Consider the following 23,533-nt stretch of genomic DNA (forward strand, 5'->3'; position numbering starts at 1 on the left):
AAAAATATAGTTTTACTCACTTGTACAGTTTTAGGGCAGGCAAAACTTAGTTTGGGATAGCTTAAATGAAAATCTAATTAATTAAATGAAATTCAGCTTTAAAAGAAAGCAGACCACATTTCTGAGTTTCTCTGAATGAGGACTGACTGAGGAAGTGACCTTTTTTTCCAATTGGCCACTGTCACAATATTAGTCACAGAAACTCCATTAATTATTTACATTTTAGTACTGCTGGAAATTGCTGCCTCAAAACTGGTCACTTGTTAATTTATAATAATCAAGCGCTGAAGGCCTGGTCTGCATTGTATAAAAATGAATACAGGCTTGTGACATAGTCAAGACACAATGTAAAGTGTAACACTTCAGTATTATTTGCTCCAGTCAGAAGTTTATATTTCATTTTTTAAGTTTATACTACATGCAAATCATCTTAAAACAACATATCAGTCAAAATAAAAAAAGAGACTGGAAAGTGTTCCTCGTAAAGTAACATTTCTCTCAGTTGTTTCCTGCCCTGAATTAAGGATTTCAGATCTCTCCTAGCAGCAGCCCATGCTGCAGCAGTGCAAAACCGTGCCCTACAGAGCAAGCACAGCAGCCTACGCCAACACCGGACCTTCGTGGGGACTTGGACAGTAATTCTTCATTTATGTAACTGTTTTGGGGGAAGGAAGGAGAAGGGGGAACAGAGATGCTCAGCTTGTAAACTTCCAGGAGAACTTTAAATTATAACCAAAGGTCACTTGCATTACAAATCAATAAGCAGCAAAAATTCTGCTGCCATCTGTCTATGGAAACTCCCTCCCTCTCCCAGCGCATGCTCCAGCCCTCAGGAAATCAGCACCAGACCTGCAGAGCAGCGTAGTCTTACCCAAATCACAGGAGAGGCCTTAATCGGGCCTTTTCCCCCACACTGGATCCGTGCACAAGTAAGCGTCAACTTTTGTAAATTTAGCTCAAACCCACCAACTTCCAAGAACAACATTTTTTACATAAGTAAGTGAAAACTAAATATAAAGACAAGCCGCTGCCATCACGCTTCCTTCTGCCCTTCGGGTACGCAGCAATTCCCTTTAGCAGAAACCCAACATCTGCGCGAAAGCCAGCTCCCGCATCAGGCCCCACGCCTGCTTTTTACCTTGTCGATTGAAATCCATCGGAGGCTGTTTGCAGTCCTGAGCTCTGTGACCACTGGCCCCACAGTTGTAACAGGAGAGATTCCCATTTTTTTTGTGACTTGAACCATTGCTGTTTCCCATCATTCCCTGTGCCTGATACACCCCTGCTGTCCCTGCCATAAAGTTCTGCATTGGCGGTACCGCAAACGTGGACTGCCCGCTCATTACAGAGTCCGGTGCTATGCCACTGTTGTAAGCAGTGTGGACCACTGGAAAAGTCGTGCTGCTGTTGTACTGCTGCGTGTTGATATAGCCGTTACTACACAAAGGGTTGAAGGGCAGAAATGGAAAAGTAAACATGGAAGGTCCTGAAAACGGGTGCTGAAAATAGTTAGCGTAGCTGACGGTCATACCACTCGAACCACAGTTCCCGCTGCACCCACAGGAGCTGCACACCATGCACCCCGGCGGCTGCGGCTGCTGCTGCTGGTGGTGGTGGTGGTGGTGGTTCTGGTTTGGTACCGGGATGCTCCCCGCAGAGCCGCTGCTGCTGCTGCTGCTGCTACTGCTGCTGCTGCTGCTGCTGTAGAAATTGTTCTCAGCAACGGACGAAAGTGTGGGGCTGGAACTGGGTGCAGGGCAGCTGGGCAAATTTGCCATGGTTGCAAACGATGTGGCGGGGTGGCTGCTGGAGGAGGCCGCGTTGCTGTTTGCACAGAAGCTGCCTTGCATTGGCGCCACTGGCACGCTGCTCATCGCAGAAAAGGCAACTTTGGTGTTGGCTGTATAGAGAGCAGTCCGGGGATTTATTATTGCAGGGGACACCGTTATTTGCATATTACTGGAGCAGGAAGTCTGTCCGGCAATGGCAGAATCAGTAGGAACAGAAGACGACACCAGGAGTTTGATGGGTGGGCGAGCCACATGGAAGACTGTGCTGGACGTTACAGTGGCAGCAGTACTTGTTTCTACTATTAATCCTGGCTGCTGAGCTGTTTTTATCACTCTGTCCAGAGTTGAAGCATGTACGACTTTGGTTCGAGGACCAAAGTTAATAGTAGATGTAGGTGAACTGTTCTCAGCAGCCCCTGAAAGCACTTGCAAGGGCTGATGGGGAGAAGATGCAGACATTACATCCACCACCGTATTTCCAAAGCTCTTTTCCATTTTTATGCTGCCTCTAGGTCCGGGCGAAACTTTATTTCTTTCTTCTAAAGACAGCAGTGAATGCATAGACGATGAAAGTAGCTTCATGTCTGCATTGCCACGTTCTGATTTATGCACTGAATTTAGCATCCGAATGGGGGTGATGTGAGTAGAGGCCGCTGACATCATCTGCATTGGCAAAGCGTGGTGACCGGACGGATTGGAGCCTGCATCATTTTGCACTGGCAAGACCTGAGCTGTGGGTCTGGCAGAGCTCGAAGTGAAATGATTCAGTAACATCACTGGCTTCTCCTTTTCTGAACCCTCTAAGTGAATCTCTAAACCTAGGGACAGAAACATGTATAAATACAACTTCACCAGACAAAGCAGATCAGCACAAGCACCATCTTTGGTTGTTTCTGCTTACGTCTCTCATTCTCCTCAGCGCTGTCTGAGCTCTCTTCCCTCGTCTGGATCCCCATGGGGCTGGAAGAAGAGCTGGAGTACTCGGAAGAACTGCCTTCCCGGGGCAGCGGGTGGGCTGGCTGATCCACATCCACCCGCAGCTCTGTGGATAAAGTGCATGCAGGAAATAAGGAAACACAAACAAGAGTGGCAACACCTAATTGACAGAACATAGTTACACTGCCGAGCCTGTCTCACGACACCAGCTAACATACAGCGAAGCTCAAGGTTTACAGAGATTGGCATTAGCTAAGGAGCAGGAGTCTGGAGAGGTAACAGTGGCTTACTAGTGAAGCTAGCCATTCACATGGAAACCATGAAAAGGCAACTACTTTTTACTGCACTCAGTATAAAGAGGAAGAAGACTTTCATTGCTTCCTATACAGCCAACGGCATTTTGGAAGATAAAGCTTACAAAAGGTTGGTGGAAAAGCAGCAAAGCAATGAGCTTGCTCCTGTACAAGGACACATTCGTCCCTGAGAGCCCAGCACTACCCTCTGCTCCTCGTCCTTACCTGCAGCATGGTTGCCACGAATGCTTTGGATAGGCCCTACGTGTGTAGTAGGGGGAACCCTTGCCACACCGCTGCTGGTAACTGAAGAAGGTGTTGTGGGGTTTAGGCACCGTTTCTCCGATTTTTCTCTAGAGAGAGTGGTGGAGAAACATTGTAAAGAAACAAAAATTGGCTAAAGCACGTCAACAGATAAATCAATTTTTGAATGGAACTGAAGCAGACTAAGCCCACTAAACAGTCCATTAAAAGTTATGCTAATTTCAAATGGAAACATTTGGAAATTGTATCAATCTTGGCCATAGCTTCTTGCCAGCAGTTTCACTGGTCTTTTTGTCATCTGATTATTGTCATCTCTTATTTGTACAAGACAGAACATCACAAAAAGATGACTAACTTGTATCACACATCGTATGAGCATGTCTCAAAACCTAGCCATGCATACCAAAAATAAAGAGAAGCCAAATGCAATCCAAAATTTCTATTTTAGCAAACACAGTCTGGAAAAACTAAGATTGACAAAAAATGCTGTCAAGGAGTTTTGATAAATGGGCATGGATTTGGATTTTTTTTAATTGCTTTTTAAGTAACTGCAACAGTTTCAGAATAAACATAACCCCCTACGCAGAGATATATATGGACGATCTGTTGCATCAGTTGCCCCAAATGGCTATCAGCATTGCATGGAGCACTGGCTCTCTCTATATCATTTTCACCCTATAAACCTGTGGTCTTCCTGAAGCTAGGGTTACCTGCTGTCCAAATAAAACTGTACCAGCCCTGATTTTCAGTGATTTGTCCCAGTAAAATGTTAGAAATCCAGATTCTGGATGCACGTCATCTGGCAGTCCTCGGCCGAGCCCTGGCAGTCAGCAGAGGCCGAGTGGCTGCAGCTGCTGCGGGCCACAGCAGGGCACCAAGGAAGCTCTGAAAGTAGCTGTGCTCCATCTGCACTGCCTAGAAACCAGAACATTGTCAGGCCTAATGAAGAAAATGTCCTGCTGGGCATCCTGATTTTTTCTGCATGTATCAGCTGGCAACTCTGACTCGCCCTTCTCAGGTAGGTGGTAAGTCCAAAATCTAAACAGGGACACTTTATTACGTCAGAAACTATTTATTAAGAGCACAAACCCCAGAAGTTCTGAAGGCAGGTCTAGGTACCCAGTACGCTTGTCTGTTTTTTTCAATAATATCGGCTACCCAATAAAAAGATACCGTATCTCGCTCCTACAAACATGGCTTTGCATATACCATCATGGCTGCAGTGCTGTTAACGTGCATATCTTTTGTAAATTATTTCGAAATGTCCTCCCGGTCAGAAGAGGTGTCAGTGTGACAATGACTTGCATTTATGTTATGACCGAGTTATTCATGTCCTTTTAAAACTGAGTTCACAAATTCTTTACATTTGGTTATCTTATCAAAGCCTTGAACAGCCAGCAGTAAAACAGTAAGTGATAAATATTATCCAGTAAGACACTGTTTCAAGAGCTTTTCAAAGCAACCAACCCAACAGCACAGTAAGGAAAATAAGTATCATCCAGATTTACAGGTGGGAATCCCGGTAGGTTTACTGTATGAAAAGCAAAGACCATTGTAAAACCTGGATTAGAAATCATATCTTAAGAACTTAAAGCAAACAATTTCTTTTTTCCACTTACTTCTCCAACTCCAGCTGGGTCTTGAGCTTCTTCTTTGCTCCCATGGTGAGGGATTCAAACTTGTTCAGGTCTTCCTCAGTAAGACTCAGAAACTTTTAATAAAAAAAAGTATGTATTTAAAAATATTTCATGGCTGTAAAACTATTTACATTTTTAGAAAATATCTATTCAGAAAGGCACCTTTAAAGCCTTTTTTAACATATGTTAATTCAAAGAAAATCACTAGAATTTTAAATTATAGACTCAGTGTAGAATAAAAGAGAGGGGAACTTGGATGAAAGAAAGAGCATCTGCAGAAGAAATTTAATTAGGTATTTGCCTATATTAACAATTTGCAATAAACACAAGGTGTTTATTACAAAGTAATCCATGTGCATATTAAAATACAACTTCAAACTGTAATTGAGTTTAAGAATCTGGTTCTGTGAAGAAAAAAATCCTGTAGTTTTCCCGGTTATGTCATTTAACACAGAAATCAACGTGTAGTCATACCATTGTGTTTTTTTTGAAAACATACAATGAAATTAATTTTTATAATAAAATATATAATATAATGATATAGTAAAATATATCCACTTATAATATAAATGAAAACATAATGAAATGAAAATATAAAAGGTCAGCAAAATATGCGTACTGATCCATGCATAATTTTTTTTTTTTTTTTGTGGAAAAATGCCAGCACACTCAAATATGCACAATTCTGCTAGCTCATTAAAGAAAAAAACCCTATTTTCCCTCATTGAATGAAGAAAATCAAATTAAAAGGCTCTGGTAACACATTATACTTAAATACATAGAAAGTACTATAATCAACACAAAGCTATTCCAATGTAGGGTTGACTTAACCTAAGCACTTTGTCCACCGGAGGGCGTTCAAGGCTAAAATACAGTAAGTAGAGGACAGAAATTTTACTTCCCAGCTGTCATAGATGGAGCTGGATACATACTGTACAAAGTATTTCCATCTATTTAGTTAAAATCCAGCACACATCAATAACACTCATGACTCTGACCGAGCAAATACATAAATGACCATTTTTCCATGAGTTTTTGTAGAAAACAAAAATCTCATTCATTTGCATGTACACGCACACACTAATGCTGATGACAGAAGTCTTTGTGAGTCTATTTTTAAAAATATTAGGATAACTAAATATTTTGGGAAGAAAAACCAATCAAGAAGCAGCAATAAAAAAGCAACAAATTTTACTTATCTACTGCGCATCAAAGATATGAACAGGGAGCCAAAGCAGAGCTTGTAAATCAGCATTCAAGTTGGATGTTCAAGCATTCAGTAAAGAACCCTGAAACAAGTGGCAACTACCAGGCCGGGCCCCAGACATAGCACAGATCAGAAAGAGGAAGGCAGTTTTCATCAAAGTATTATTGCTCCAAGAGAGTGCAAATCTTTACAGCATCTGCCAGTAACTTCTGCAATTCTAAACATGGATGTCTGCAGCCTCTCTACGTGGTACAAATGTACAGACAATTTAAAAGCCAGCTTCCTTCTCTTATTCAGTCTTCTACCCTACCTTCTCCATCGTGAGCTGTTTGAAGACGGGATAGTATTTGTGCAACCGCAGTTTCCTGAGCCAGTCTAAGATCCCGTTTTGCTCCTGTGTCTGGGGGGTCTGTGGACTGGAAGACATGAGCATGGGTGAAGAGGCGTCCATCTGGGCACGATAGGCCAGCGATGAGCCGGTGCCCCCTGAATGGGAGCAGTGGGGTAGTGCAACGGGGGCGGCAGCCGGGTGCTGGACATGATTCTGAGAAGACTGGATGCCGGCCACTCCACATATAGGTCTGCAAAATAGTAACATCATTTGAGTTAGCACACTGAATCTGGGGCACACGGAGTTCAGCTAGTACGGCCGTACTCGTACAAATCTGCCACCTCCAGGATTTCCAGTAAAATCTGCGCTGTCCAATCCAAGTCACAGATTTGTACCTTTGGAATTCTGTGCTGTTCAATAGCATAACAAAAGCAGCACAGTTTATGGCAAACAGTAAATCATATTTTCCAATTAAGCACAGTTTTCCTTCTGCAGTCACAGATAACATATGTTCTACTCCTCTTTGTAACAAAAAAGCAGTTTACAGATAATGGCCGAGGTTGAACTTTGTACTATTAAAAAGAAACCCAAACATAATCTGTGGAATAGGTTTTTCACATGTGCAAGTGGCAAAATAACATTAGTTCCTTGGAGGGTTCTGGTTTTTGTTGGAGAAAATGAAAATTTCCTCTTAAGAATGATGAGGGTTCTGGATTTGCTAAAACCTCACAGGAGGTAAGAGCAGTTCTTTCCTTCTTTTCCCAAGGCTGACTTGTACGTCCCTTGCTCACTTTCCTTCCTCCCTCTGGAAGAAAAACCACTGCTGCACAGGGAAATACTCAAATGTGCTGTAGAGAAAAGATAAACCCTAGCAGAGACCCTCTAGTCTTCCCTAGCCCACAGAGACTTATGTTAGGGATGACCACATCTGTGCTAACAGTTAGGACAATCATTATTCACTTTATGGATTCTACCTAGTATATCCCAGACAAGGACCCACCGTACTAGGCTCCACGCAGCTATATAAAGAAACGACGCTTGCTGTTCAGGAGTGTTTAGCATGTGAGCAAGAGTGAATATAGAACACAGCTGGTGGAAGCCACAGAGACTGAGACCACTATGACTTATGTAGTAAGCAGCAGATCACAAAGAAATCATCCATCCCTACAGCTCAACAGTGAAGATTTGCTGCCAATTAGCAGTTACAGTTTCAAGCTTTCTGAGAAACACTGCTTGGAACAGGTTTTCACAGAGCACATTGCCAACAGGAACATGGCAATCGTTTGATCTTATCTCTCGTATAACACTGGTCAAAAGGCTTCCCTAAAGGCTTCTTCAAACATACATGTTTCTCAAGACAAGATATCCACTGCTGACTTCGTAACTGCCCATGATGACAGAATCCATCACAACCCAAGAAAGCTTGGTCCAATGGTAATTATATTTTACATGCTTTATTTTGAAGCTGAAGTTGAATTCTATCTTGCGTCTCCAGTAATTAGATCATGTTATATTTTGATTCGCAAAACTCAGTTGTCCGTTATGTAAGTTCTGTTGCCTTTGTGATCAACTCACTCCAGATCTTCTTTTCAACCAATTAACCAGACTGAGCTACCGCAGTTGTTATTATACAGCATGTTTTTTGAGACATTTAAAGGAAAAACAAATGACAACACTAGAAATGCTAGTACCTTTTACACCTGTATTCCCCCACCATCTAGCAGTTACTGAGCAGACCACATGCTGAAGCTAGACTTTCTTAAAATCTCCAACATGCTAAGAACTCTACAGATGAAAGACTCAGTACAGACTCAAATAAATATTCAAGGAAAGATAAATAATTACCTACATAAAGGGGTTTTACAACTAACCAGAAGAAATATAAACCAACTATCTTACCTTCCAGATGTTCCCAGCGTAGTTCCTACTTTATAAATGGAGGGGTTGCCAGGATCTAAAAACAGAGAACAGAAGTTAAAAATAGCATCAATTTATAAAGGTAATTCAGTTAAAAAAATAAAAAAACCCACTTTATTTAAACTTACTTGAACTCTGAAGTTGCTGTGAAGGTGATGAAGTGCTGAAAAACTTTCTGACATGGTCATTTTTCACCACATGGGAAGGTAATGGTGCCAAATACCTGCATTTCATGCAAAGCAAACAAATCCCCCCATTCTGTTATATCTGAATCGCAGCTGCCTATGCAATCATGACTGTAGACTATAAACAAAATTTTGAAAGTGGTACTGAGGACCTTTCATGTTAAGAACACCAGGAAATTCTGAATCAAACTAGACTTAAAAAGCACATAATATTCTTATCCGTAATGCTACTTAAACTCATGATCATGTTTTATGTTGCCCTCATTCTGTTTAACATTTTAGTCAAAGATGCTAAATTTAAGAGTATGCGCGGCTGAAACAGTGAACGCTTGTAAGAAAAAGCGTGCGAGTATAAACTTGAAAATTTCCTCTCAAATCATGAAACCAAAGACCATAAAATATAGATGTACCTACTGTTGTTTAATTTCCTCCTCTTTGGGATAAACAGCAGATGTAGAGTTTGGCAATGTTGGGGAAATGGCTATAAAACTTATGTCACATTTTCCCTGAGATTGCCATGCCTCTTTTTAAGGGAAATAAAAATGGTAATCTTCTAAAACTTTGTAATGTATAAAGTACGTTCTATTGACACTACTAGACTTCTGGGTGTTATGCAAACTTGATTCTCTCTTTTGCCAGACCTATAGATTTGAAAACATATAAAAAGTTGTTAAAAAGAAGAACATTTTGACCATATCTTTACATATGTGATTTAAAAAAAACCTTTGGGCAAAAAAATTAATACAACTATACACACACATGCAAGCACACATGAATGTGGTTTCTACCTTGAAAATTCACAGTTCATTTCTGAATTTTTCAAATATGTAGCACTTAACAAAACAGCTTCTATCTGTCTCTGTTCCTAAGATACAACCGTTGCTGTGTAAACGCAGATTGCTGCTCTATTAACCTAGATTTGTAGAGACTGTTGCTAGCTAAACAGCAGCGGCGGCAAGTGACACGCATTTTCTCTTATCCTACCTAATTCTCCGTAGACTGTGATCCTCAAAGCACAGAAGGGACTGTTTGAAATGCTAGCACTGCTTGCCATTAAAAATAATCTAGGCATGCACCTGCTGGCTCTGACTACGGAAAAACAATATCCACTAAGGCTCTAGCAACAGGGGACATAAGTCTGTCTTGATTAGGGATACTGGGTGTTTAGGAAAAGTTCTACGAAATGTTATTTCATATTTTAAATGCCATTTCATACTTAGCATTGATAAAGACAGTAATAGCCGAAAATATTTTCTGCTCCTCAAATTATCTTAGCAAAATTATTTCAGTATTTAAAAAGAAAGAGATGATGTGACCTTCCACGGCTGATGATTTTCGAAATGGTGGTTTAGTTTAGATAATTGCCAGGTAATTTGTGATAATGTGAGGAGATACCATCTGAGGCTTCAGAAATTTCTTAACTGTAAAGGGCTACCAATAGTTTAATGGCTACAAAGGTATGCACAAAGCATTTTAAAGAAGCATATCTACCTTTTAAAAATTGAAGTAAAATAAACACCACGACAACCTAAAAAAACTGGGACAAAATAATATAAACCTGTCTGAAGGGATAACAAAAAAATGAAAGATTCCCACAATCCATTCCTCAATACAAAAGAAAGACTATTCAGGAAACTGCTTTTCCCTGAGTTTTGTCTTTTTTTTTTTTTTTTTTTTTTTTTTTTTTTTTTAAGACCAGTGTTGGCTATTTTTGGAGCCTAAACCAATCTTTTGCAAAGCCACTGCTCTCATATTTATTTCTAACAAAGCGCTGAAGAAAAGTTAACCTTCCAGAAAGTTTAATAAAGTATATTATGACCATATTTATTTCTGAATAAAGAATCTCTGCAAAATTCTTATGTACTGAAATTAGCAAAACATCAGGGAATGAGGTCTGCAGAACTGGGCTCTAAGTTCTTGAAACTAATTTAGAATACAGCCATAACATCTCAATTTCCTGTTTCTGTCTTCCACTTTGTGAGAAAAGCCAAATGGCAAATTAAAAAACAAGCGTACAACAAAACAGCATACCTAAGGTCTGATTCCAGGTCTATGTGGTTCCGTTCTAGGTAAAATGAGTCTGGACCAGCTAGGCAAGGAATGAATTTCTCCAAGTTTTCCTCTGGATACAGCTGAGACAGCTAAAGGTGGAAGATATTACAAATGGAAAAATAAGTGAAAAGTAGACTTGTTACCGGTTATACAAGATTCAAGGAACAGCAATTTACAAGTCAAATATTTTATGAAGTTCAATCTATTTGCATTATGTCAGTACATTTAGAAAAGTGTCGTTGAACAAAATTACATATTGGTACAAAACATTCCTGCATTTTCAAAGTGCACTTCATAACTCCTTTACCTTAGAAATAAATTCAGTCACTTCAATGGAAGATTTGGTTACCAACGTCACTGAAGAGTCAGACCACAGGACCTTAAAAAGTGAAATGCATTCAGTTTAGTAAAGAGTAGCCAGGGATTTAAGGTTGGTTTTAACAGCTCAAGCTCAAAAATAGGTATCAGATGTTTATTTCACTATGTGAAAGAAAGTGTGTAACGTGTGGCATCAACACGGAAAAACTTTTCTGTGCACAACTATTACTCAATCCTTGCTCCCTGCCCGATTCTTGCTAGCTGCTATTATACTTAACAACTATTCTGAATTCTTAAAAAAGCACCCTGCCGTTTGCACAGCCACTGCAGACATCCAGCACTAAGAAACAGACTACTAACTAATGGAAATTTTTTTTCTTCCTATTGTTAAAGAAAACAGCTGCTTTGTAGGATCTGATGTACAGTACACACAACTCATTGCAGCATAACGGTGCCTATTTAATCAACTCCATATACAATGCAAAGTTGAAAATGGCAGCAAAAGACCCCACAGCCAGAAAAGCAAACCTTACAAACGTTACTGTTCTAGCTCTTTAGACACCATCTTGCATATGCCCTAGAAAAAGGAAATAGTTTGGTATCTCTTCCCATATGCTTTCTGTATTAAGTCACTACATTCTTAAATACAGAGGCACTTATTGGTTGGTAAATGATTAGTTTAACTGAGCCAAAAGCCAGGCTTTCTTGGCATAAAGAACATCAGAAGAGACAGGCTAGCACTACTAGTGAATGGTAAGTTCCTTCAGACTTGTCTAGTCGAAGCATTTGGAAGGCATATGAATCTTCCCCAGTTATATATGGGAAGAAGCTGTTTTTGTGTGTTTAAGAATCAGGAAGCTTTCCTCTCACATGACACTAGTTTCAATGACAACTGAAAACATACACAAAGATTTTCCAGCCACCAGAATGCTGCCAAAAAGACTGGTGAGAGGAGAGTATTTCAAAATATATTACATAATGGAGGAATTTCCTCTCTGCAGAGCTGTAAGAGAAAAAAAGAAAAAAGAAAGAAAAAAAAGAAAAAAGAAAAAAAAGAAAAAAGAAAAAAAAGAAAAAAGAAAAAAAGAAAAAAAGAAAAAAGAAAAAAAGAAAAAAAGAAAAAAAGAAAAAAAGAAAAAAAGAAAAAAAGAAAAAAAGAAAAAAAGAAAAAAAGAAAAAAAGAAAAAAAGAAAAAAAGAAAAAAAGAAAAAAAGAAAAAAAGAAAAAAAGAAAAAAAGAAAAAAGAAAAAAGAAAAAAGAAAAAAGAAAAAAGAAAAAAGAAAAAAGAAAAAAGAAAAAAGAAAAAAGAAAAAAGAAAAAAGAAAAAAGAAAAAAGAAAAAAGAAAAAAGAAAAAAGAAAAAAGAAAAAAGAAAAAAGAAAAAGAAAAAGAAAAAAGAAAAAGAAAAAAGAAAAAAGAAGAGATTCATGATAAATTAGTACTTTTTTAAGATTCAGAACAAGTTTCAGAAAATATAGGAGATATTTCTTTTTCTTTCTAATCCTTTCTTTTGATACCTTGTTATAATTTTCAACACTTACAAAACAATAATGTGAACTGTAAATGCGGGGAACAGCAGCAATGCCAAGTAATGTTGAAAACACCAAACTGCTCTATCTATTGCCCTTCTATTCCAAGCAACAAAGCTACTAAACAAAACATTTAACAGTTGGGTTTCTAAACCAGCAAACAGCAATTTATTAGCTCAGCTAAACTATGCAATGTGCTTTCAGACATTTACAAGCTGTCCAATGAAACGCTGTAGCTCTTTACTGACACAAGGAATTTTTTGATATTTATACAAGAATTTATAATGGGAAAGATAGTCCATGGGATCCTAACACGTAACTGGAGTTCACACAGCTACATACTTGACAACGATTTTAAAAAACCCTCAAAAATGCTTTCTAATATTGATGATATTTGGAATACTTAGAATTCAGACAATTCAGAACATTATCAGTGAATCGAGTCACGCCGAGGTTAATACTGCCAGTGTCAAAAGCAGATATCAAACTGCTGCTTTATCTAATGTAGTAGCTTTAAAGAACAACTGTTTTGGTAAAAGCGTTAGATATTTGAAATTCTGCTGTCCATTTCCAGATTCTCCTTTTCTCACTTTTTGGCTCTGCTGCCTCATTCAGCAAAGCAGAGACACTTTCTGGGCTCTGCGTTCTGAATTTTGGAATATGTCGTTCAAACCGGACGGGAGAAGAGCATTTTGTCATTCTTCCTCTCAGAGCCCAGAATCCAGTCTTCCACCATTAACACAAGTTTTCACAGGAAGAGAACGTAAGTTCACAGAAATCGTGAGCAATCGTATTACTTCATTGTTTTACAAACGGCACCACCAAAAGCCATGCGAAAAAGGGGGTGGCGGGGGGGAACTTCTCCTAGTAGCTTGTGGCTAACCTCTCATTCCAAAACCTGTCCTCATTTCCAGTTTGAGTGTGTCTGGCTTCAATCATCAGCAAATGGTTCCTGTTATGCCTTTTTCTGTTACACTAATGACCCCTTTAACATAAAATATTTTTTTCCTTTGAAAACACTTTTATATGATACTCAAGTCATGTTCCAGGCAAGCCTCTCACTACATGGCATTTTCCTAGTACGAGCCTTGAATAATTTACATAGCTATTTTCCAAACTCTTCAAAATCCTTTTTAAAAACAGTAACATCTGAACGGTATGCCACATTCTCACATTCCCCTCAATGCTGAATACAATGAAAAATGACCATCCTACCTCTTCTCCCATAGGCACAGGGTTGCTATCTGCTACGATACTGCCCTAAGAGTCTAAATTCTCTTGCTTGTCCAGAATAAGATTTAAATTCTTTTTAGTTTCAGCTTTCCAGGACACAGATTCCCGTTGTGTATGTGTGACATTAATTATTTTGCCTTCCTAAATACATACTTGGTCACAACTGGCTGCTTTAGAGTGAATTTTGTCTGTGTCCCACTTACCAATCTGCATCATGCGCAAATTTCAGTCAACAGCAATTTTAAGACTACTTCCAAATCACACAAAAAAGACTAGTATGTATCCCGGAGGAGCTCCATTAGCTCAATTTCTGTGATTTGCCAGTGAGGTCTGAGCGTTTCTTTAATTCCTTTTTCAGCATTATCCTCTCTTCCCTAACAGTGCAAAAAAGCCAATCACCAAAACTTACCTCAAAGGAATATTCAACATTTCTTTCATTCTTCTTGTGTGCCAGTCCCTTTAGTTCCACTTTTTCAACACTTACTGCGAGAAAGCAAAGAAATAAGAAAAATGAGAAGGATATTCTTAAATGTACATAAAAGTGATTATTCTTTGGCAGTGCCAGACCGTGCTTTGAGAGTATTTGACTTAGGGCAGCGCTACAGGTGTGTGCTTCACGCTTGCCTCCCGCAGCAGCGAGCAGGGCTGATACTCCCTGAACAGGTAGCTGTTCCCTGCTGCTTTCAATTCTTATCTTGCAAAGCGTGCTCCTGGCTTCGTTTCGACCATTGCCCAACCAATACACCAAACGTACAACTCTTCATTTCCTCATGGCCTTATCATTGCACTCATCAGCACAGGATCAGAATGCTATCTTATGGATCTATCTTAATAACATCAATAGCAAGTAGCCAAATATCATCCCTCTTTTTGCAGATAAAAAACTGTATATACAGCTCACTGTATATATCACATTTTCACTTAGCAGTTCAAAAAAGCAAAATCCAGAGCCCTATCATTTTGTTTCTTGGGAAACAGTTTACAAAATTTCTACCTGTTTTCAAGACTATACACTTAAGACTCAAATGTACGTTTATCACATATACGTGTTTTGTTAATATAAGTTGCATGACGAAACAGTTACACCACAAAAATCACAGCGACGCACTGTCTCCGGCATCCGGTTTCATCAGCCCAGCACCTCTCTATTGCCCACAGCGAGACTCCAGCCAAAGCTCTTCCATGGCCAACCTGGCGCTGGTTGTTTCTCCAGCCAAAACAATCATGACCTGTTCTGAAGTCTTTACCTTAGACACTTAAAAAATTCTGTTGTGTCCTGTTGATTTTTAAAATGTTACAACCTAGAGCTTGGTTTTTTTTAAAGACCTTCTCTTCCAGCCTCTTTATTTATCTGCAGCCAAAATTTTTAGAAGTATCAAGTTTTAAATAGATCTGTAGATATTTGTACCTTCTGGTCTTTCAAACACAGAATTAGCATTCCTTTTATGATTACCTCAGCTGTTCACTATGTAATTCCCGAGTACAATAATGCAAATTCCTAAGCTTATGAATAATGTCAATTCATTACTTACTTTCTTCTATATCTTACTCTCTTTGCAGAGACTTGCTCCACTTTAAGTTTTCAGTGAATTCTTCCCTCACTTTTGGAAAGATTTTACAGTACTAGCTCGCTGTTACACCGTATGCTGAACACCACAGGAATAAATCTTCTGCGTGCCAGATACCGATGACTTATCTAGACAGTAGTATAAAGATTTAAACACGCTTTGAAGTGGTTCAAAGCCGTTTTTGCCATTTGAAGAAAAACCTACCTCTGTTTACTCATCTAAGAGAATCCAGGCCACCTTTGTTGTGCTCACAGGTAAAACATACCGAACGCTGATGGGAATGATACCGACTTATGATTTATCATAACGGGAAAGAACTTGGTAAAGCGGATATTGAGTGAGGATGTCACCGTTACGCTGTTGGTGAAACAGCTGACTGATGAGCAAATAATTTATAGAAAAGACTAGTGTCAACTGCTGCGACATATGTTTCTGCAGTAGGACAAAGAAAGCCATATAGATATGCAAGTGTTACTTAACAGGATATTTATAGCAAATCCAGTGGTACTTTACTGAAACTCTTCTCATTACTTAAATTTTCTACAGCATTCAAATACTATCTCTAATATCTATTTGTTATTCTTCTAGGGTAATTCAAGCTAAATAGGACTACCTATCAACACAAAATGAAACTATTTTTGTTTTACTATGGGGGTTAATAACAAACTTTACGCTGCCTCATGGAATTTGTTGTGCTGACAGTTACCTGACCTTTCGTGCTAGAGTGCGGGTCTGAACTTGTTCAGTTAATATAATCTGCTGCAGTGGATTTATCCTCTGGAAAATGATTGCAATTAGCAAAGTGAATCATCACGCAGGTATTTCTGCGCTGACCGCAGTGATTCTGCACTGAATCTGTAAGATTCAGTCTGTTCTGGAGCACGACGTATGGTTCACTATACAGCAATAATGTGCTTCTACAGACAACTGTCTGGATAACTTTTAACGTGTTACAAAATGCCCCAGTAATTTTCGCTCAACTAGTTAAAACTATGAAGAATATCATCAGTCTAACGAAGTCTACAGTTCTTGTTACATTCATTGAGTCACATAAATTTGTTATTTGATCTCCCAGCATGCTAGTCTTTGGAGTGCTATTTAACCTATGGTTGGTTTTATTTAATGACTTTCCTAAATCTGCCATGAAACTTAACCTTATTCAGAGCAATCAATCACACAAAACTTAGGAAAAGAAAACTGCCATCTACCAAGCAGGAGTGAGCAGATTTTAAAAGGAAAAAGAAAACAGAATCTTTGCTGTATTTACTCACAAAACCATAGGAAATTGCTCAAAGAGCTGACTCTAACCAGTATCACTAACTGATTGCATGACCAGAAAAACCTTCATCCAGAATTAAGGCCACATGATACTGTTGTGCTTTCAGGATGCTGAACTCAGCAAAACTCAAGTTTCCTAAACCACGATATAAAAAAAAATGTTAGTGTTTCAAATTTAGGAGACAACACAAACATACTTGCACCAGCTATCTTAAATCTGAGCTTTTGGTCTGGAACAAATCAAAGGGAGTTCATCTGCAAGCGGCCCAGCTCTGCTCTCTACGCTAGGCTTTGCTGTTGTACATGAGTCAGGGACCGAGCGGAGCAGCCTGGCAGGGTATCAGTCACGATACAAGACCTACGAGAGAGAGACCTTTCCATCTGCTCCTTTCTCCCAGCACTTCCCTATAAAATGATCCAAAAAAAGCGTGCGTGCACATATGCGCCTCATTCACTGCTAGACTTTCTAAGCTGCATTGGCTATGGGGCCAGACGACTTCCTAGCATAGGGAAATGAGGGAAACACTGGGTTTAAAGGCAGGTAAGTGAAATGGGGAGTTGGATCATATCACAAACGTAACGTGGAAAGGGATACAGAAAGATAATGGAGGTTTCTAAAACTTCGGCGCTGTAGAGGCTCCCATTGAGGCTGTGGCAGCCCATAACCAGGGTACAAATACGTGTGTTACAACTGCTTCGTGGCATCATTCAGAAGATGACAGAGTACCGGGACATACCCACGCAACCCTAAGTATGTATTTCCTGGTTACCAAGAATCTGATTTTGAAATACTTGAATCTTTATATTTTGCTGAACTCTAGTCTGAAAGGGCAACAGACAGTATGAAACAACTTCTTTTGCTAGCAGAGATTTTCTATCGCTGAATTTCCTAAGTGTTTTTTCCTTTTAAACTTTATTTGCTGCTTTCATTTGTACAAAAGAGAAGTATGCACGTAGCTATCACTTGCACACAGAACCGGAGACTTGCATTTGAACTACTACAGCACAGAGGCCACAGCAAGTACTGCTACATGGTTAACTCCACCTCCACACTTTATTATAACACAACAGGGATCATGTCACACAAATGTCCAGACAGCATAACAGCTAACATAGCTTAAAGATAAAGCAGACAGGCTCTTTTCCCAGTTCCTGAGGGCTTGTGCAGTGGTTCTACTTAACTTCCAGCACAGGAAGAAGAAAAGATGCTGTTTCGTCATCCTTTGGAGATACCCTGCAACACAGAGGCCTGCCAGTATTTCCCATTACCCTTTGGATTAGCTCTTCAGAAGTCCATGAAGTTGCTCACTGCTTTATGATAGTGATTATTACTGCAAACAGGCCATAAGCAGCAGCTTACTGCGCTACCGGGAACACAGCAGCCATCTCGGTTATGTTTCATTTGGGGTTTTGTTTTACAACCCAAGGCAGCACTCAAGGGAGACTCTGCACTCTCCCTCCCCCAAATAACTCACACCTTCCCCCGCGTTGTTTGATAATCCCAGGACTCCTGCCCATCTGGCGACTCTCCTCTGTAAATCAAACTCCCCACTACAGGCCAGCTAGCTCTTTTCCCATATGCCGGAGTAACATTTCCTGGTTCTCAGATGTTAACATTTGTTTTAGCTTCCCAACCCTCCTCTTCCCCAACTCGTCCAGAATTGCGGAAAGAGAGAAGGGGCACTCTGAGGGGCATATATTCCCAAATTTCCTTCTTACAGAGAACGCATGTATTGACACACAAGGTTTTAAACTAGTATGAAGAGAGAAAACAAAATGGAGAAAAATTAAAACATGCTAGTCTGTAAATGAAGCTCGTCTTCTTGAATCTTGGCCGCTAACTTGTCTTTTCTCCTTTTCAAATATAAGTAGACCTAATGCTTTTTTCCTACTATTCCAGAATTTCAAGGTAAAACAGATCCAGCAAGTTAGGACACTTTATTCACTTCTTTGCCTTCCTGTTCTGGCCTGAGATTTTTACCCATTTGGCTCACGTTTAGTGCATTAAACATCCAACGAGCTGAGTTTTGTGAAGGCAGAAATGAACAACTCCCCTCTTCCCCAAGGAAGTGTGAAACCCTGCGGCTTTCTCCACATCACTCCTTGCCCAGCCTCTCCCTCGGAAAGGGCGGATCTTTGACTGTAACTCCGTACCTATGGGCAAGGGAAAGGACAGCTGAGGCCACGCTAGGTTGCTAACCCATTCCCTCCCGGCATGTCAGCACCCACATATTCAAGTGAAAGACTGATTCAAATGCGTTTGGGAGGTTCAAGCTACACTTGAATCCTGACTCCTGACGCACTCCTAATGGGTCAAGGAAAGGACTGCACCATCTCAGTCACCACACGAACTTCTCTCCTCCAGCATATACAGGCAGCAGCAGAAAAACTTCATTTTGGAAGTCAGCTCAATATTCCATTGTGGGGCATTTTTGTACCTCCCTCTTTAACTTATGGGGAAAGCCACTGTTAGCTGGTAAGGGCACTAGACAGATGTCAGCCCAGATGTGCCACTTTTGTGTTGGAAAAGTAAAAAAAAAAACAGAGAGAATCCGAACTGTTGAGTTAAAGCTAACCCTCGCTCGTGTCGGCAGGGCAGTACTCACACCATCTTAGCACCAACACCAGCATTCTAAAATTGAATCAAATCCCCACTCCGTCTTTCTGTGCCTGCCATGCATTCTGTGCATGTTTTACTGTGCAGATCAATACGATGTGTGCCAGTATATGGTTTTCCTTTTTGATTTCATGAATAGCTTTATGCAGTGCCCTTTTTAAGCAGTTTTTTAAAATCAAAGGCTAACCATGAGTTGCTAGTCTTTTTTGTATTGACACTAGATGAAAAGAAGTACAGACAGACCGCAAGTCAGAAGCACATCACAAGAGCTGAGCAACTGGGTAAGCGTGAACAAGCTCCTAGCAAGAATTTACCACACTCAGCCTGAAAGAGTAGTTTATAGTCCATATGTAAATTGGTAATTATTTTCTTTTATTAAAATCACTGCATATAGCTTCAGCTTGTATGGCACATAGATAAATACTGTTCTACAGAATTGAGAGCAAAACGTGAGTGCCAAGGGACTGTGACCCAGTGCAGCTCTTGAGACGTGGTACTTGACAAAGGTGGTGAAAAATGCTACAATATTTTTAAGAAAGAAAACTCATCATAAGTGAGCTCCTGTGATTTGTTATATAGGAGACAGTATATAATCATAATTGATTGCTTACAGATTTTAAAGATTTATTTCATTCATGAAGTTATATCTTCACAGAAACAAGCAAAGACAAATAGAGCAATTATTTTTTTTACTAGAAAGGTGTACCTGACCAAAAGCAACTAACAGAATACATTCCGATATAGAAGTGGAAACCAAAAATGCAACACCAAGACTTTCATAGGTCTCCTCTTGTTTTTCTAAACTAAAGGAATACCTCAAGCAGCATTACTCAACTTGTACACTACTGGTGTCCATTAGATATCAGAAGCTAACCCACAAAGTGACTACACAAAAACCTGAAACAGTAAAAACCAGATTCAAATTCCCCATTCAACCCTCAAACCCGCCAATGTTTATACTCCCCACACATACCACAGGCCAACAAAAATGAGGTAAAACAGAAGTAAAAGTTTATCTACCCTTTTTGTACTTTCAAAGCACAGATACAGCAACAAAGCACAAGAAATTACAAGGAATTTTGTCTGATAAGATCAGTTAGGCCTCCAAATACGAAAAAGCCTAGAAATTGCTTACAAGTAGCAGCTTGAGTGTTTTTGTCTGCTTTTTAAAGAACTTCTTGTTTTTACATTTCTGATTTTTTTTAAAGCTTTTTATCTAGGATATGACAAAGAATGAAAAAAAGCTAAGTAGAGATTCCCTCTCCCTCTTACCAGCAAATATACTGATCCATTTCTACCACAAACATACAACACTAAGTTTTCTAATGAACTAAATGTATTTTATTTCACTAGCCTTCTACGTCTCAAAACTTAAATTATTCATGTACTGGAATGCTGGCGGCCTGAAGAAAACCTGTAGAATCAAATATTATGTTTTCAAAGCACACAGAAATGGCTGGCCGGGTCTGTAAGATGAACAGCAAGATGAAATTAATGAGAACCAAGAGCTAAGCTCAGGTATTGATCAGCATCTTTCAGGTTGCCAAGTTTGGTATTAACGATGTGGCCCAGGACCTCAAATCGGGTGAGTTTCAACAAGCAGTAGAGAGCATTACAATATTAACCTGAACCAGCTTTGCCATTAAAGCCAGGAAAAGGCTGGTACTGTTGATCTGTCCCCTAGACCTCTTCAGAGGAAGATTCCCCTTGGGGAGTGTCCCCAAGACTCACCCTCCAACCTCAGATGAACTTTCAAACTCTGACCTGGGAGGTTCTGAATCATTAAATACCCAGAGGACAGACAACATTAAACTTGAACTTTGCTCTATTTAACCACCAGAAAAAGCACATCTTGGATTGTTTCATGACACATTAACTCACACACAAACTATTCCTTTCAAAGTAAGAGATAGCCAATCTGCATTGAAACACTGATGGGCCACAGTCCAAACAGTGTAACAGTAAGAGATGCTCTGGTAAGTAACCCTCGTACTTACAGAAACTGCTTCCAGGCAGGGAAGGAATATGTGGCCTCCCTCTTCATGTTGTGTTTTTTTTTTTTTTTAAAGGTAAGTGTATTGCAGACAAACAATTAAAAATATACAAGTGTCAGTTAAATTTAAGCGACAAACACACATCACGCAACTACAAGGATGCCTACTTATAACCATACCAGAGGAAAAAAGTGCTTCCAGAGAACATCTACAACTTAAGGAAATACTCTAAACACTCAAAGTAAGGAAAGACAGATAAGAAAATGAGTTTCTTTTCGAAACATGATCTTATTTCTGCTACTTGTAGGAAAGATCCAATACAGAAAAGGATGAAATAATGCTCTACAGTGAACTCCATTGTGTAAGAATGACCTTTTCATTATTATATTAGCAAAGAGATAAGTTACAAGACACCTCATTCTCAGTCTTCAGAATCAGCAGGATAATTTAAGAGATTAACTGGTTTTCACATAATACAGTGGTTCTGGACTGAGAAAACACCTTAAGAGATGCAATAGGGACACTACGTTAAGCGATCCCAAAGCCTTTATACACAAACTTGCTGCTTGCATAACTTATGGTTCAACTTAAACGTTTATGTAGAGTGTATCATGCCCTCTCCAAAAGGACACAGGATGACTGTGGTTGATAGGAGAGCACAGTAAGATCTGTTTTCTTCTTTCCATACCAGAAGAGAGATCTTCAAACTATTCTGTAAGTCTGACTTACCCACAGAATCCAGGATTGCATTCCAGAGAGAAGACTAGTACATTTATGGTATCTTACAAACTTAGCAATGACCACAGCAATACCAAAATTGTTGAAACACTCTTGTAGAGAAGCCACACATTCACTTGTGAACTCTGTATTTGAGCGCTTCCCTGGATGTCATAATTACCTGGAAGAACTACTTCAGCAGATATAAGAAATACCAAGGCATCATGCTTCTTCATCAAACTTAACTGGTTATAAAGATGGAATTTTGTCAAGACCTTTTATCTAAATGATTTCATAGTAAGCCAGTGAGCATGACATGGTAACATGTATTCCTCACTAACATTGTGATAATGTCTTGTGAACCTTCATTAATTTCTTATCAGGAAAAAGTAGATATAAAGATCTGTGTTTAAGTACTCCAAATGCAATAATCATTCTGCGACTACCCAGTTCTCTTGTATACCAAGTACCCTAGCTCTGCCAGGCTAACACACAAACACAAGAGAGACAGGACTAATGGTCATTGAGTCTTTTGTTTAGAAAAACAAATAATGAGGGAAACTGAACAGAGAGCAAAAAGAGGCCTCTACATTTCCCTCATTTCTGTAACTGAAGCTGATGGCCAAACCAGGTCTGTCACATGTGACTCAACTTCTGGCTAGCAATCAGTGTCATACCACTCACTGCTCCCTGCATTTCCACTTGCTGGCCTCTTGAAACTTCTGCAAATAAGCTTTGTGGTTCCTTAAGAGTCAATGCAAAAGATTACCTTTTTTCTCTTCACAAGACAGACGTGGTTTTGTGGATAAAAGGGAGAAAACAGAACTCTGAAGTTTAAGATATGCTGGACTTGTCAGAAGTAGGACCCATTTCAGCCCCATGACAGGACCCATCATCTACTTTTCTGCTGGTATCACTAAAAGTAGAAAAGTAGACAGCAACTTTTTTTTTTAATGTCTGCTTAAAAGGAAGTTAGGGATAGGTAAAAAAACCTCAAAACCAAACAGAACAGTTTTACTAGTTACCAAGGCAGAAGTCTTCTGGTTGTCTGTTGCCTATATGAAAATACATGGTAGCACATCAGAAAATGCTTCACCGACGAAGAAAGTTTTGTTAGCAGCAGCAATACCAGCCAGGAAACAGTAGTGGAAGAAGTGCTCTTGGAACTGTCTTTCCTTGTAAGAAATGAGGATTCTTCCAATTAAAATATATAAGATCAAAAGAAATGAGGATTCTTCCAATTTAAATATATAAAATCAAAAGCATGCTTATAACATTAGTTTTCAATGAAAAGTTAATCCTACTTTAATTTAAAATAGAGACTGAAGACTATGAGCTGCAATATTCCACAGGAAATAATTACATAGTTTTCTTTTTAAATCAAGACTATCAGCTTATTTTTGGCAGCATTTCAGGAGCAATAATAGGTTGGGATTGTATTGCTCAGCCCATTCAAACTAGCAGTTTGCTTGCTTCTGCTATTTCCTCAGTTTGTCTCAGTTCAGTTGCAGACTGACCTTCTGTTTCTCCAAAAAAGGGCAAATGTTAAAAAAATTGTCTGTGTAACTTAGCTTTCAAATTTTTAATTGAGCTCATAGACTGTTTTGGTTAATACTGAATGATACTGTCAGCACTTTAGCCTGCCACAGAAGCCAATCAACCTAAATA

General features: G+C 39.3%; 1 protein-coding gene across 1 annotated transcript in view; it reads right to left on the reverse strand.

Annotated features, from left to right (window-relative positions):
* The window catches only part of ZCCHC14 (zinc finger CCHC-type containing 14), a 57,694-nt gene that overhangs the window by 4,583 nt on the left and 29,578 nt on the right, over positions 1-23,533 (reverse strand). The window contains exons 3-12 of the mRNA XM_026107935.2: positions 14,101-14,174; positions 10,920-10,991; positions 10,592-10,701; positions 8,504-8,598; positions 8,358-8,412; positions 6,438-6,708; positions 4,903-4,994; positions 3,245-3,372; positions 2,692-2,832; positions 1,139-2,608 (exon numbers count right to left, since the gene is read on the reverse strand). Coding sequence (XP_025963720.2) covers positions 1,139-2,608; positions 2,692-2,832; positions 3,245-3,372; positions 4,903-4,994; positions 6,438-6,708; positions 8,358-8,412; positions 8,504-8,598; positions 10,592-10,701; positions 10,920-10,991; positions 14,101-14,174 — 2,508 coding nt within the window. The remainder of the gene's footprint in view (positions 1-1,138; positions 2,609-2,691; positions 2,833-3,244; positions 3,373-4,902; positions 4,995-6,437; positions 6,709-8,357; positions 8,413-8,503; positions 8,599-10,591; positions 10,702-10,919; positions 10,992-14,100; positions 14,175-23,533) is intronic.

Source organism: Dromaius novaehollandiae, chromosome 13, assembly GCF_036370855.1.
Source record: "Dromaius novaehollandiae isolate bDroNov1 chromosome 13, bDroNov1.hap1, whole genome shotgun sequence".
Classification (NCBI taxonomy): domain Eukaryota; kingdom Metazoa; phylum Chordata; class Aves; order Casuariiformes; family Dromaiidae; genus Dromaius; species Dromaius novaehollandiae.